Below are 16,608 nucleotides of genomic sequence, written 5' to 3' on the forward strand. Positions count from 1 at the left end.
ACAAAAAAAGAGAGAAAATCTCCATCTGGGATACAATGAAACAAACTGTGGCTGTTCAGAACATACTGTCTCAGGAAGTGACGTAAGTGTGAGGGAATAAACGAGGTAACAATTATGACATCACTAGCGAACTAAGCTACGGACGAATATCTACAATAATGCTACTCGTGACTACCAATGTAATATCAATAATGATGATATTTTTTTGTTGCTTTGCTTGTCTTTTTTTGTCTTTTTCTTAAGAAATCATATAAACGTGCTGTCTGTGCAGTCGTATGTTGATGTGTTATTTAGTCATCTGCAATACTTTCCATAGAAAAATATTTGCAAAAAGCAGAGAAAAAGTGCTGGACATCTGCATTGAGAATCGTCTGGAAACTCTTAAGTGTTCTTCTAAGTGTTTCATGCCATGATATTAACAGTACGGTTACGGTTTCAGTCAGTGAGAACGTGACAGACATAAAAAAGCGTCCTTAATATAGACCAGATTTGAATGTGCTCCTAAACGTTTTTTTCTTCGTCTGTGTTCAATTGAAATCACATGTTCATGATCAGAAAAGAGTCTTTACAAGCTGATTTGTCTGTTCTGACAATTTGGTCCACACTACAGTATAGTCTACAAATCATTTCAAGAGTTTCCACATGCCAAATCCATCTGTGAACTTCCTCCAGCATGGAGGAATCCTACAGTTAAAATACAATAACATGGTCAAAAACATCTAATGAATGCCTAGAAATGATTAAAACGACATTTCGGACAAAGAAATGTGAAGTTAACCGATCGAAATTGCCATTGTAAAAACTTAGTTTTTTTTAAATAACCAAGCCTGAATCCTGGGACAGCTGTTTTCTCTCAGATAAAACAATAGACACCCTAAAAGTACACCACATTATGACCTGAGACTAAATGAGACCTTATTATTAAACTTGCTGGCGAAAATGGCTAAAACGCGGTATGATCTGACACGCGATACTTATAATCACTTATTTGGAATGAAGACGACGCGATTATAGTAGCGAACAGTTTTCAGTGAAGGCACTCCAATGTTAGACGTGGAGAGAAAGTTCGAGAAACAGTCACGGGCTTTCGACATATTATTCGAATATTCCGATAAAAACATTGGTTCATGAAGTATCTTCTGTGCTTTCGTTAGGTCATAAAGAGACAAATTTGATTTGAATCATTCATTGGCACACATAAAAAAGGCCAAAGGTAGTTTTAAGCCGATGTTGTTCTTCAAGATTCGTCGGCGTAAATTTTAACGCAACTGAACGACATGAATTTCATTCCCACTAATAAAAAAACAACAAAAAAACAAAGTCCAATTCCTCAAGGTGCAGCTCAAAGCGACAGCTAATTTCAGTGACGTTAACTACCAGTTGTTCACTGGCTCATTATAGCAACTAAACTTGATTGCGATTTATAAACGTACGTAATCTCAGAACGTTCGCAGGTTAATTACCTGAAAACCCAATTCAAGAGCATCAATCGGTTTGCCTTTGTAGAGTGAATACAACCAAACGCAATTTATCTTGAATTGTCATCTTTAAAAATGGTTAAAACATCTAAAATGCGTACTAATTAAAATCATTAATGCAATACATAGAATTCTGCTTCCTTTGTCAATGTAGTAAATGTTCATCCAGCTCACTAACAGAGTAAAATATATGAAAAAAAAAAACAAAAAATTATAATCTTCAGAATTAATCAATAGACATGTATCAAAAGTACATCATTTAAATGTAATCCAATACTGCCGGCAGTCTATTAGTCTAAAAATATGTAACCTGACCTTTCATAGTCCCTTCCATTACAAAAAAAGAACACGTATAACAATATAAGACATCAATATGTAAAAGACAGCATCTATAAATAAGCAAACCACACCAACAAACAAAAAATATCTACCATTAGTTTATGCGTGTAAATAAAAAGAACTTAAATGTACTATGTGATATGCTGCAGGACTGCTAAATAGCTTAGGGACGTGAGGAGGTGTTTGCTTCCACTGCCTGTGGAGAGTAGTAGTAGTAATATACAAATATAAATCGCTCTTGTCAACAATCACACACACACACACACACACACACACACTCAAGGTTCGCACGCAGACGAGCGCGTGGCACCACCGATCTGCGCTTTCGTTCACAAAATCAACTGCATACAATGACGACAAGGGCCGGAGGTGAAAGGTGAGCAGGCTTCGAAAGGTGTTTCAGGAGAGAAAGAACGTTTCTACAGAGGTGCCGAGTCCTTGCCGCGTCCTCTGACGCGTGAGTGTAGAGATTCACCTAAGTAAAAGAGCTTTTCATTCACAATCTACATATTTTCCTCTTTAAAAAAAAAAATTGTGTTAAACAAGAAATGTAGATGCAAATGTGTCCGAGTCCTCAGTCCTATACAGTATGAAGAAAAAACAAAACAAGTCCGTTTCGTAAGGAATTTTCCCAGTTGTCTCGGAGGACAGATGTGTGCCGTGAACATGTTGCGGACGCCACGAAAAGCTTGTATACGGTGAACAGTGAATGGAGAAGCTGGTGAAAAACCTGAAGTTTCGAGTTTGCACGAGAGCGAGCGGTTAGGTGGGTTTCCCCCCACACTCAGCGTCCGGTACCCTGGTGCTGAGGACCAGCCCATACAGTGCAGTGGCCCATGGCCACACCATAGAATTAGAATTTATAACACCATAGATATTGGATTAGAATTGTAATTCTATGGGCCCAAACCGCTCAACTTGGTTAGAGGTCTCTGATGTATGGTTCTATTATAAGAGGATAAAAATCAGGCTTGTTCATTCTCTTTAAAAAATATCTTGTCAGGAATATTTACTCAAAGTACTGTACAAATCCTTTTTTCTTCACTATCTGTCTTTGTTTTGGCCTAAAATGACGTTTATTATTAAACAAGACCTCCGCGGGCTTCAAAACGCAAGTCGCGGAGGCGATTAAAGCTATGGAAAAAAATTAACGAGCGCTACCCTTACAAGAGACCTAAATAACGTTAAAAATTGACACTTAGCTATCGAGTTATGAAATTACTCCCGTCTCCCATTTGCGTCGACCTTACAACAACAGTATGAATTTTAGCGTGATCGTGGATTCTTATTTACGATGATAATTTTTCGTTCGCATGATTTGTTTTTCTCTTTTAGGCCGTCGGCGTGTAAAATCAAAAGGAGTGCTGTTTAGAGTCAACTGACTGTGCAATCTCTCGGTGGCAACTTAATTGCTATAAAAAGGATTTTGTTCTCGCATCGGAGAAGCTTCCGAACTGTGAAAATAATGCGGGTTCCATTACGCTGGAATCCATTGCGTACTAGAGTTGCATAGCCATTGGATGGCCTCCTCTGGGGTAGGGAGGGAGAGGCAGGTGGGACGGTGCACCCGTGTTCCTTCAGCCAACACTTGCTTTTAAATGCTTGACTTCTGGTTTGAAACCGGTTCGAACTAGTCTCTGCTGACAGCTGAAGACTACATGATACAAAAGAGGAAACTCCCAAGACTCTTGAGAACTGATCAATTATTGTAACAGTTATTCAGCTTGTTGGTGAGAACGTCTCTATTAGAAATAGAGACACTGTGATATCATAATGTGTTTTTGTTTTTTTGCGACTGTAGCCAGTCTTGAGAATATTTCGTGGGAACGCTCCTTCTCCTGTGCTTTTCAGTTTTGTGTCTTCACCATTAGCCAATGGTGTCACAGCCCTGTGGCCAGCAGGGCCGTTAAGTGCTTCACAAAATAAACAGACTAAAAACTTGTTTCCTTTTCTTGTTCTTGTCTCTGATAGCCCACTTCTAAACAGCGAATCGAAAACCCTTGGGTTAACCGGAGTTGTGTGTGCACCAGGCTTGGCCGGGTTAGCTCAGTGAGGGACAAAGTGAGAATAAAACGACAACAACATGGCGGCGCCTCAGAACTCCCATTCGTGAGGCTCGTCGCGGTTCGCCGCTTTCTCCAGCCTGTGGATGATGTTGTTGAGGTTGGCTGCTTTCTTCTTGCGCAGACTGCTGTCCTTTGGGTTTCGGCAGGGGGGCGCGGCGGCGGATATGGACTCGGGGATGCCGAATAGGCTGTCCATGATGCCTCCTCGTGGCCTGCTGGTGCCCGAGGCGCTGGGGAACTCGGCCTCGCCCTCTTCATCTCTGTGGCTGAGGCTGGGGCTCTCCAGGAAGCCCTTGCGCTCCTCGGAGCCGCTCGGTCGGCCCTCCGTGGTGCTGTCAGATTCGGTGCCGTCGCAGCTGTTGTCTCCCTCGCCCCCAGACTTCCCGGGCCGCGCCGAGGGGGACCCACCTTCGCCGGCCGCCGCCTGGATCTCTTCGATAAAGAGCTCTCGCCGGATACGGGATCTGTGGGAACAACGAACAAGATTTGTGAGAAAAGGAACAAAGGCAGCTGGATGTATAAAGAGATAGTTCACCCAAAAATGAAAATTCTGTCATTAATTACTCACCCTCATGTTGTCCCAAACCCGTAAGACCTTCGTTCAGAGTGTTCTGAGCCTGCATAGACAGCAATGCAACTGACACGTTCAAGGCCCAGAAAGGTAGCAAGGACATCATTAAAATAGTCCATGTGACATCAGTGGTTCAATCACAATGTTATGAAGCTACGGGAATACTTTTTGTGCATAAAGAAAACAAAAATAACGACTTTATTCAAGACTTTCGTGACATTGCGATTGAACCACTGATGTCACATGGACTATTTTAATGATGTCCTTACTACCTTTCTGGGCCCTGAACGTGGTAGTTCCATTGCTGTCTATGCAGGGTCAGAAAGCTCTCAGATTTCTTAAAAAATATCTTAATTTGTGTTCTGAAAATAAACAAATGTCTTAAGGGTTTGGAACGACATGAGAGTGAGTAATTAATGACAGAACTTTCATTTTTGGTGAACTATCACTTAAGCTAAAGCCCAAAGTATACTTGGGTTTTACGCGTACGTTAGGGTAGAGCCTAATTTCTTCATTAGCACGGTACGTGTGTACTGTAAGCATGTAGCCCAATTTTTCTAACACAGAAAGACAAAGAAGCTGAGGGCGAGTTCCTCAGCACCTTATAATGTGAATAAGTTTGTCCACAAGGTGGCAACACTGGCCCGGCTCATTGTTTCACAGTCAGAAAAGAAACGAAGGAGACAGAACACAAATAACAAACTACTGAAGAAGGCAACAACAATAGACAATGGTTTTATTGCAACCAAGTTGCCCAAACGGTTCATTTCGTATTTCGTCTCAGTATGACGTCAGTGACGTCAAAACACTACCTCTGCAGATCAACACCTACTTCTACATCAAGGCCCCTTTAGCCCCGCCCACCAATTTGCACATGTAATAAACGAAGTAAACGAAGTTCCAGATTGCGTCAGTAAGACACTGTTTGCTTGTTTGCTTCATCACTGCGGATTAGTTTTTAAACTAAACACAGTTTAAAGCAGGCTTTTCAAACGGGACTTGAAATTAAAGATGATGCAGTTCTAACTATATTGAATCCAACATTAAAGTCGCAACACACCAGTGTGAGTAACTTTAAGGGTTAAAGCGTCTCATTACCTGTAGTTGTGGAACCAGTTGATGACCGTGCTGGTTTTAAGGTTGAGCTGGCTCGCTAACTCCTCGATGGTTTTAGGGGAGGGGTAAGGCTTCTGTTGGTAGGCTCTCTTCAGAGCTTCCTTCTCTTCTGGAGCCAGCACCACACGGGGTTTCTTCAGCTGGGGCTGCTGCTGCTGCTGCTGCTGCTGCTGCTGGGAGAGGTTTTGGGGGCTGGCGCCCTGAGTGAGGTCACTTCCTGACAGACCAGTCTCCAGCGACTGACTCTCACCGATGGAGCTGTGGCGCCTCTTCATGTAGGCTGGAAAACACATATGGAGAACAGCTGTAAATACAATCAGAGAATATACATACAAATAAGCAAATGTGTTCTGGGAAATATGCTTCACATGATTCGCTGAACAGGAAATAAAAGTACTGGCCCGTATTGATTGGCCAATGCTTTTAATATTGGGGGCAATGTCTATGTTGGTTACCGTCCTACTGAACAGCATGTGTTAGATGCTGTAGATTAAATTACAGTTAATAAAATGCATGATTGCTGTATTTTTCTCTAGTCAGTAGGGGGCAATCTTTGATTACAAATATTATTATTGCATCTTGAGGTCTTTGTAAGTTTGACTCATAAATCAGTATTACAAAACTAATAATTAAAAAATAATTATAAAAAAAATCAACAAACAAAAGGGAAATTCACCAGGGCTAAACTATCAAATTACCTGATTATTTGAGAGCTTTCAAAGTTTTTGTATTTGTTGTACATTCGGTTTCTGTTTCGAGCATTGCTGTTTAGCAAACTATGCTAATTCAAATAAAGCAATGAATCTTCATAACATGATGGGATGACATTTTTTTCTAGTGAGTGTCAGTGAAAATGGGTTGAAAATGACACACAAAGCAGTAACGTTTTGCATCATGTCATAATTTTCTTATAAATGTATTTATAATGTAAATAGCTGTCAAAGTTATACTGTAGGTGTAAAAATTCCAGATATTGTACTATTAAGAATTAGAAACAATTATTTGTTTTTGTTTAACAAGGGCACATAAATTTGATCAAAAGTGACAGTAAAGACATTTAAGACAACGTAACTAAAGACTAATTTTTCAAATAAATGCTGTTCTTTTGAACTTTACATTCATAAAAGAATCCTGAGAAAATGTATCGGTTTCCACAAAAATATTAAGCTGTATTCAGCATTGATAATAATAATAATACATGTTTCTTGAGCACCAAATCAGCATATTATAATAATTTCTGAAGGATCATGTGACACTGAAGACTGGAGTAATGGCTGCAGAAAATTCAGCTTTGCGCCACAGGATAAAATGCCCTTTTAACATACATTAATATAAGAAACAGTTATTTTAAATTGGAATTATATTTAACAATATTACAAATAAAAGGATCAGTGCCATTAAAAAATACTGGCAGGAAAGTGCAAATCTGAATTCCTGGCCCAACTATTCTCAAAACGCCTGGAATTCCTTCTCCTACGAACAACTTACAGTTTAATGAAAACAAATTCCAGTAACAATAACACTGAGTTATCAGTATAATGTCTTTCTATTTTTTCTTACATGAACACAAACAGAGAGCAAGCACATTAATATCCTTTTTCTGATTAAAAAAGCTCAGTACAGCTAACTACACAGCTGCGTGTGAAATTTGTCATTTCCGCTGCGTTTCAGTGTCTGCTGAAGAGGAGCCTTTGGCAACAGCAATGGTAAAAGATTCCGCTGGTGGCCAAAACTCTCAGAACAAGGGCCAAGCAAGGCTAATTTGCTTTGTGCCTCTAGCCAGCGTCGAGGTCAAATTCATACTCTTTTCTGAAAAGCTCGAGCAAAAGACAGCGAGGTGGAGAGAGACAAAAACAGAGTGAGAGAACACGACAGTAAAGCTGTTGCTTTCCGTCCCTGGCAAGTGCACAGTGAGCTTTAGGGGTAAATGGTGGAGCCAGTTTCACTCTAATGAGGAGGTCCCCCCCAAGTTTCGCCCGCTCCCCGCGCACACGAACCGCAAAGCCTGACTCACAACAAAACCATCATCGTCATCGTCACCCAGGGAGCACCAGTAATGTCACTTTTAGCCCGAGAGGAGTGTTAAACAGGCCTAATGACTCCAGGAATGTTCACTTGGCCTGCTGCAAGCTCGCAGGCGTACGGGCCCGGCGCTGGGTGTAGTGGACTTTAAGTAAGCCAGCCCCACAGAGCCGTCAGCCTGTCACAGCCGATCACAGAAATGACATCTCCCACCCTCATCAATCCAGACAGCGGAGCGACGAGCGGCCTCACAGAGCATGTGCGGCCTATTCGGAAGCGAGAGGACACATCTGGGCTATTAAAGAGTGGAAAAAAAGAGCAATCAAACAGCCCATCAGGCCTCCCTCCGCCGGACCGCCTTGTCTCCGGCATCTCGCGCATCTCTTCACATTAAAGAGAGGCAACGCTGACGAGAGGCAGCTTAAAGATTGTTTTCTGCAACTCCTGCGCCGGCTGGAATCAATACTGGATAAACACAATCGCACAGTTGGTGATAATTAGCAGGTGCTGCATGTAAATATGGACACATGACCAAGGTACTGACGATCTGCGATGGCTGTGCATGAAAATACACAATTGTTGAGCTTTTTTTCTGTTACTGGAAAAATGAAAGACAGATTAAGCTTTCGTTTACAAATTTTACTTGTAGCTTCGAAAATGTAACAAGTAAACTGATTAATATTTAAATTCAAATTATTACGTTGTTTATTCAGCAAGGATGCATTCATGGATCGAAAGTGACAGTAAAAGAGTTTATAATGTTTATAAAGAATGTTTTATTTTTTAAGTATTTTTGTTCATTGAGATTTATATTTTAAAACTATGTACTTTTGAACTTTAATCATCAAAAAAAATCTCCTGAATCCTGAAAAAACAAATCACAGTTTCCACAAAAATATTAAGCAGTACAACTGTTTTCAACAATGATAATAATGAAAAATGTTTCTTAAGCACAAAATCAGCATAGTGTAATGATTTCTGAAGGATCATGTGACACTGAAGACTGGAGTAATGATGATGAAAATTCAGCTTTACCATCACAGGAATCAATTACATTTTAATATATTAAAAAAGCAATCAGTTATTTTAAATTACAATAATAATAATAATTCACAATATTACTGTACCTTACTGTATTTTTGATAAAATAAATGCAACCTTGGTGAACATTAGATTACTTTCAAAAACCAACCCCAAACTTTTGAAGTGTAAATTAGTGTCTTTATGACACAAAATCTGATGCAACTGGCAGACGCTGTTTGAATATAATACAATCACTTTACAAAAAACATTCTGAAAAAAAAAAACACATTATATAAGATTTTACAGTGGCTGAAATAGTTTTGCAGAACAACAAAAATAGTCAAAAAAGCACCATTTAGTTTTGTGTGAATGTGGCTGGATTGAGGTTTTGAAAACAAAATGTGGTGAGGACATTATCCTGCACCCTGGATACTGACGTTAGCAGTTCCTGGTTTGAAACTAGCAGGTTTAAAGTGGCTAAAACCAATAAATCCGTCCATGAGCCGCTTTTTCTTTATATGGAACCTCTCTAGAATCAGCACCAGCATTTTGTTAGTGAAAAAAGCGGTCGAAAGGAAACTGGAAACGCAACCCAAATCAGCACTACGGTCCAGGCAAACTGCTGCAACACAGCTCCATCGTCAAGTGAAAAAAAATCAACAAAAAACAAATAAAAATCCACACCAGACAGCCGTCTTTTAAACGTCCTAAAAAGACCTGCCAACTGAGCCGACACTGAACAAACTGTGAAGCACTTTAATAAACACTGAAATAAAAACATTCTGAAACAACACAGACAATTGCAAACAGGTGTTTGTTGGTGTGCGGCCAGACGGATGCCTTTAAAGGAAGGAGATTACCTTTCTTTTCCATCCGCTTCATGTCCATGAGCTTCTCCACGTTCTGCGGGTCGCTCAGCCACAGCTGCATGCGTACGAACGGCTCTCGACCCTTCAGACTGAGCTTGTGCCAGGGCTTGGGCCGGGCCAGCAGATCAGACACGGAGCCCTGCGTCAAACCCAGGATGCTCTCGCCAAACAGACGCTGACCTGTAGAGCGGTTTGTCAAGCAAACTTCATATGAATCAACGTCGGACAACCAGAAATGGTCCAAATACTTGTTAACAATATATCGTTTTATTACTAACAAAAGTATTTTTGTGAAATGTTTTACTTGAAGTACTTCTTTTGTTATACAATGCCGGACATTTATACATTTTAACTGTGTCGTAAGTCTCCAAAGACATTTTGAGGCCACTGTGAATAGATTTTATTTATTTTAAAAATTTCGGAACATGCTTTTATTGTATTGTGGCATCAAGTTTGATCAAACAAACTCTGATGATTTTGCTTTTAACCTCCACCTTTAAGAAAAGGTGCTTTCAAACTGCTTTCATGGTTTGAAAAGCAAACACAAACAATCATATCCCTTAAGAAACCTTCACATGAGAATGCTGCCGATAAGCCATTTGGTTTTGTTATACAATACAAAACATTAATTCATGTGTCTGAAGTGTCCAAATATGTTTTGAGGCCAGATGCATTTCATTTATTTTGGGCCAATATTATTATTAAAAAAACAAAGTTCCTAAGAACATGTTTTTATTGTGTTGTGGCATCAAAGCTTGATCAAACAAGCTCTGCTGATTTCGCTTTTAACCTCCACCTTTAAGACAAGGTGCTTTCAAACAGTTTTCATCGGCCGCTTAAGCTTTCAACGATTTTTTTTTCACTCCAAACAAAAGGCACCTGAATCCTCTTGACAATAACTGCGATCCGTCTATGTTCAAAAAGGAAATGTTCCCCAGAGTAAAACAAAAGCCTGCGATCCCAGAAGATTACTTCTCTCTCTCCCCACAGACTCGTATCAACACAGCTGTCTTTACATTCTGCACTTTATACAGGTCAATACCACTACAGAGCACAACAAATCTTTGTTGCTCCCGAGACAAAAATCGCGTCGGGAAATGAGAATCTGCGAGATGAAAGAGACTGTCACAGTATCACGCTGAGGTCTATCGTCTGCGCGATATATCCGTATTCTCCTTTGTTTTATTGTGTGTGATCACATGAGTTTAAAAGAAGAAAGTGTGAACACAAAGTTCACAAAGACAAAGTGTTTTTGGCCAATTCTCTTTTGAACATGAGGACAACGGATGGTGCGAGTTAAAACAAACGGTGAAGGAGAAAGTAGCTGTGTCCAGTGTGACATTCTCGTTCGACCTCTCATTAATTATGGCAGGGACATTGAGACAGTCGTAGTGGACGGCCATTAAGTGCTAAAGCAGGGCCAACCTGTCCTCCACCTGTCCTCTCATGTGGAGAGACATTATTATATGTATTGTCTCTCTTGGACAAAATACACCATGTACTGTATCTAATAATGAGTCAAATTTATGGAATAATACACAGTAGTAGTCTATGAAGTCTAATTCATTTAGCAAATCAGTCCATTTAGACTCAGAGTTGTTTTTTTTGAGCGATGAATTTCCATGACATTTCCAGTAGACTGTGGTTTACTAGATAAGGATTTTAATAAATCACTTTCACCAAATCGCTAATGAATTATTCAGATCATTTGGGAACCCGTTTGACTGATTTAAATGAACTGACTCAAAAAAATTTTTTTTAAAAAATCACTCGGAAATCAAGCATTACTATGGTTTGTAAGCAAGTGAAGCAAGCGTAAGTGTAAGCAAGTGTTAGCAAATATATATATTTGTGCCGAAATAAGTTAATTTTTTATGCCTGACCACAAATACCACTCAAATTTATATTAACATTTTTAAATATATAATTCTTAAATATTTTTAAGTTATTACAAATTCTTAAATTTTTTTTTAATATATTTAAATTATTTTATAATATTATTTATAATAGTATTTTATAATTTATATATAAAAATGATCAATCAAATTAACAAAACAGGGCATCAAAAACATAACAGAAATAGTAAAAACTGTAGAATGCTCCACCAGTCAACCATGACCATTTCTATAGTGTTCAAAAGTTTGGGATAAACAAGATTTTTAATGTTTTAAAGAAGAATCTTTTGCTCATCAAGGCTGCATTTATTTGGACAAAAATAGAGATAAAAACAGTAATATTTTGAAATATTATTACAATTTAAAACAACAGTTTTCTATTTTATTATACTTAAAAATATAATTTATTCTCGTGATGCAAAGCTGAATTTTCATCAGCCATTACTCCAGTCTTCAAGTGTCACATGATCCTTGAGAAATCATTCTGATTTTTCAATATGCTAATTTATTATCAATGTTGGAAACAGTCGTGCTGCTTAATATTATATATATATTGGAACCTGTGATACTTTTTTCAGGATTCTTTGATGAATAAAAAGTTAAAAAGAACAGCATATTCAAAATAAAGATCTTTTCTAACAATATGTCTTGTATTTACTATCACTTTTTGTCAGTTTAGCACATCCTGAATAAAAGTATTAATTTCTTTAAATTCTTAAAAAAAAAAAATGACTGATCCCAAACTTTTGAACGGCAGTGTAGGTAACTAATTTTTCAGAACGGTAGCTTCATTTTAGCTAAACTACTTGAAATTATTGAGTCGACTGCAGCTAGTCCATATTTCGTTCACACTGAGGTACATTGGTCACCAGTGTTTTTTAACTCACTCACCAAGGTTGTTATCTGTTAGAACTTCTTTCACTTTCTTAGTGATGGCGTAGGTGTCCAGCTCAGGCGACATCGCTACCATCTCTTGTATGCCGAGCCCTGAGTGTCCCGGCAAAGGTAACGGTAGAGGCGTGCCGGGCTGGGACTCGGAAGTTTCGCTGGGCTCCTGGATGGACGCTCGGCACATCTGCTCCTCCTGCTGGCTTTTAACAGACTCCTCAGCCGAACTCAGAGGGGATTCTGGGGCAGGACTGCAGCTGGCTGAGGTCTTCGGAGTAATCTCTATGGAAACGAGAGGAACAGAATTAAGACGTTGCGCCAATGCAGCAAGTGAGCTCGTCCGTTGACTGGGCATTACTAATCGACAGAAGGCCCGAACGAAGATCTGTCTAAATATGGAGCGAGTAGCCAATGAAACCGTAACCCTAACCAAGGTCTTCCTGCTCAGCAACAGGAAGTGATGGACAGTGACAGATGCATCATGTCATGCCAAGTCACAGCTTCTCTTGAAGCATAATGAGACAACTAAATTAACGAAGAAGAGAGACAAACGCGTTTGGTGTTCTGAGAATTAATATGGTATGTACCAAGATAGCTCCTCCAATAATGCGCATTTCTGTGTTTAAAGGGACAGTTCACCCAAAAATAAAAATTCTGTCAATTTATTCACCCTCATGTTGTTCCAAACCTGTATGACTTTCTTCTATGAAACAGATTTTTTATTTTTTTTGGAAGAATCTCCAAGCTGCAAGACCGAAATTACACAATCGTTCAAAGCTGGGATCAGTTCAGTTTTTGTTTTTTTTAATGAATACTTTTATTCAGCAAGGATGCACTAAATTGATCAAAAGTGACAGTAAAGACATTAATAATATTACTAAATTTCTATTTGAAATAAATGCTGAACTTTCTATCCTTCAAAGAACACAGAAAAAAAAAGTTTCCACAAAAATATTGAGCAGCACAACTGTTTTGATAATAATTGATAATGCGAAATGTTTCTTGACCACAGAATCAGCATATTAGAATGGTTTCAGAAAGAAAAGGAATACATCACAGAAATAAATTAAATTTTAAAATACATTAAAATTGAAAGCTGTTCTTTATAATATTCAAAAATTTTATATGTTAGCTTTATACTGTATTTTTACTGTATAAATGCAACCTTAGAAAGCATAAGAGCACATGGTTTTAAAATCTTTCCCTCTGTCATAGTTTCATTTGCTCATTTTTTATATATTGTGTACATGTACAATCATGTATTTTGATGCTGTCACCCTAAATGAGTTTTCTCACCGTTTTATTTTTATATTTACATTTTTAAAGGCAAATTTTTAAAATTAAAGTGTTTTTATATTTTATATATAATTGTATAATCTTATAATAAGTACAACCCTGAGAAATATTTTAAAAAGACGACGAAAAAAATCTAGAAATGTGAGAGCTTAAATTGTAATCTCATCCACAAACTAACAAAAAAAAGAAAGAAACAAACTATACAATTTGTGTTTAAAGGAAAATAGAAAGCCATACATGTTTGCAGTGACATAAGGGCAACTAAATAATGACCGAATTTTCATTTTAAGTAAATTATTATTCCTTTAATACGCAGACATCAAGCATCCAACACTCTCTCTAATACTCTTCCCTTTCATTTCCCATCTTCCTCTACCCCTCTATTTCAGCTCGACTCTCTGATTCGTTGGCTGTGGCAGTGCAGGGCAGTGCTGGTGGTGAAGAGAGCATCGGGAGGGAGCGTCAGTTTGGATTAGCTGCCTGCCGAGCTGGGGGACACGGCAAACAGAGAGCAGGGCGCTCAAGGCGGGGAGCAGGCAGTCATATCAGATCTGCAGCAAGACCACGCACAGCCTGGTGACAGTTTGACTGGCGGCATGGTCTGTGTGTATGTGTGTGTGTGTGTGTGTGTGTGTATGTGTGGGAGGGGAGCGAGGGAGGTAGGAGGTGTTTTAGGGACACGAGCGGGAATGACAGGATGTTCCTGCGTGACATGCTGCAAGTAACCAGTGTGTATGCGTGTGATAAGAGGACGGGAGGGGCGGCCACATCTGGACACACAGCTGGTTAATGCAGCTACGCGTGTGGCCGAGCACACACACACAGAGCCGGAATAAGCGGCACAAACGTGAAAGCCTACATCTGTCCAGCCCTAATTTTGATGCATGATGGGATTGAGTCTCATACGCAAACAACAGGTTTAAATCCAGGTTCGAAAATATCCGATTGGGACGTACTCAAACCTCAAACTACAAGTGTGGATTTTAAAGAAATCAATACTTTTATTCAGAAAGGATGCATTCAATTGATCAAAAGTGACCATAAAGTTATTTTAAATAGTAATAATATTTTACAATATTACGGTTTTTACTGTATTTTTGATCAAATAAATGCAGGTCAGATTTCTTTGAAAAACATTTAAGAAGTCAGAATAAACATCTTTTTGGCCCTAATTTTGAAGCAAGTTGGGATCGCGCCACATACATGCACAACAGGTTTAAACTAAACGGGTCCTAAAACATCTGATCGAGGCATTCCCAAACTATAGCACAGTCTAATCTTAACTGGGTTCTGATTGGACGATCGCAAGGACGGACTGACATTCAGAGGAGAGGATCTGCAGAGACTGATGAGGGGTCACGGAGTGCTCTTCAACTCACACACACACGTGCACACCTATGCATACACATACATACACACACACACACACACATACACACACCCTGGAGGAGAGCTTGTTTTAGCCTGGTTGAGTGTGTCGTCCTAATGAGGGTCAGTAAGGACAGGCAATATACAGGACACTTGCTAGAGGACAACAGACAGCGAACAGGAAGAACCTTGTGTGGTGTTGTAACATCTATCTATTTAGGCTTTTAGTCTTTTTTTTTTTACCTTTAGAGTTGCTTTTTTCCTTTAATTTTCTCACATGGTTTTTCTGAAAGAGACTGTTCACTCAAAAAATAAAAAATGACCATTTCCTAAGCCTAATGTCATTCCAAACCTGTATGGACCTTTCTTTCTTCAGTGCCTTCACAGTAAAATTTTGAAGAACGTAATGATTTTCTGTGCAGTTACAGTGAATGTAGAGTGGAGACAAAAGAAAGTCAGTCATACTGGTTTGGATCAACATGAGGGCGAGTAAATGACAAGTTTCAAATATTCGTTTTGTTTTTTAAGCAATAACTGGCTCCCTTCTTTCTATAAATCAGCATATATCAATAGGTTGACCTAAATCAATCTGAGTTATCAAAAACGTCCTGTTTTAAATCCAGATCGGGCTCTTTCCTGTGCCCTGCCACCATTTGCAGTTTTTTTTCGCTGAGGTGCATTAGCTCAGTGCTAAGTGCTCCGTGCTGAAAGCTGTGAGGCACAGAACAGGGCAGCTGGAAGAAAGAAACCCATTACAGACTTCTAAACTCGGGCCATTATGGTGCCTGCTGTTCAGATTATCTACCAAATCGGTCAAGCCTGGCCAGTTCATTTAAACACACTTTCGCCCCAACTATCCACACTGGCACGTCACCGCATGAATGTGTGTGCAAACATATATCCTCATGCCAAGTTTAATACAGTTAATAAAAAATACAAAATATGCAGTTTAAAAAAAATTATATATATATATATATATATATATACATAATTAAAAGAAAAAAAACAGAGTTATAATATAATATAATATAATATAAAACGTACACTACGGTTCAAAAATGTATATCAGTAAATTTTTTTAGGAAATAATACTTTTATTCAACTAGGACACATTAAAATGATCAAAATGTTATAATTCAGTTATAATTATAATGTTATGTTACAATATAATATAACTAAAACAATTAATTTTCAAAATTACAATAATCTTAGATTTTTGTCTGGGTGTGTGTTTAAAATCCATCGTAATATCAAAGTTCATTTAAATTCTTCATAGTTTGCATTAAACAAGAAAATGGTGTGGCATTTACATTTCTGTTTACGCTAACCACCTTGATTCCAAAGCTGACCATTTCCTATTCCTTTTTATCCCCACCTATTGTACCTCTAGCTGAACTCACAGCTATAATGTATATATTACTTGGCTTAATTTGTGGTAAAAATGACAGAGAAAGGCTTCTTTAAGTAGGACAGCGAGCAAGTGCTATTCATCATAATCGGCCTCGCACTCACATGCACAGCTTGACTCCCATTTATCATTCCATCGGCTGATTATTTGCATATTAATCAGCCACTGGAGCATGATGGTGCGCTCGGCAGCCAGTCACAGAGGAGGAGAGGCGGGTAATTATCATATATCCCGGCGCTGATGGGCTAATTGATTACAACAGCTCAAGG

At 38.8% G+C, this 16,608-nt stretch overlaps 1 protein-coding gene across 3 annotated transcripts in view; it reads right to left on the reverse strand.

Moving 5' to 3' along the window:
- Positions 1 to 2,347: 2,347 nt before the first annotated feature.
- LOC107728840 (homeobox protein cut-like 1) overlaps positions 2,348 to 16,608 on the reverse strand; it is a 153,033-nt gene continuing 138,772 nt past the window's right edge. For all 3 annotated transcript variants that reach the window (XM_016539116.1, XM_016539117.1, XM_016539118.1), the window contains 4 exons: positions 12,271 to 12,549; positions 9,476 to 9,664; positions 5,553 to 5,850; positions 2,348 to 4,347 (listed from right to left, as the gene is read on the reverse strand). In XM_016539116.1, coding sequence (XP_016394602.1) covers positions 3,912 to 4,347; positions 5,553 to 5,850; positions 9,476 to 9,664; positions 12,271 to 12,549 — 1,202 coding nt within the window. In that variant the 3' untranslated portion in view covers positions 2,348 to 3,911. The remainder of the gene's footprint in view (positions 4,348 to 5,552; positions 5,851 to 9,475; positions 9,665 to 12,270; positions 12,550 to 16,608) is intronic.

This window comes from Sinocyclocheilus rhinocerous, unplaced genomic scaffold, assembly GCF_001515625.1.
Source record: "Sinocyclocheilus rhinocerous isolate Xijiao unplaced genomic scaffold, SAMN03320098_v1.1 scaffold397, whole genome shotgun sequence".
NCBI classification, from domain to species: domain Eukaryota; kingdom Metazoa; phylum Chordata; class Actinopteri; order Cypriniformes; family Cyprinidae; genus Sinocyclocheilus; species Sinocyclocheilus rhinocerous.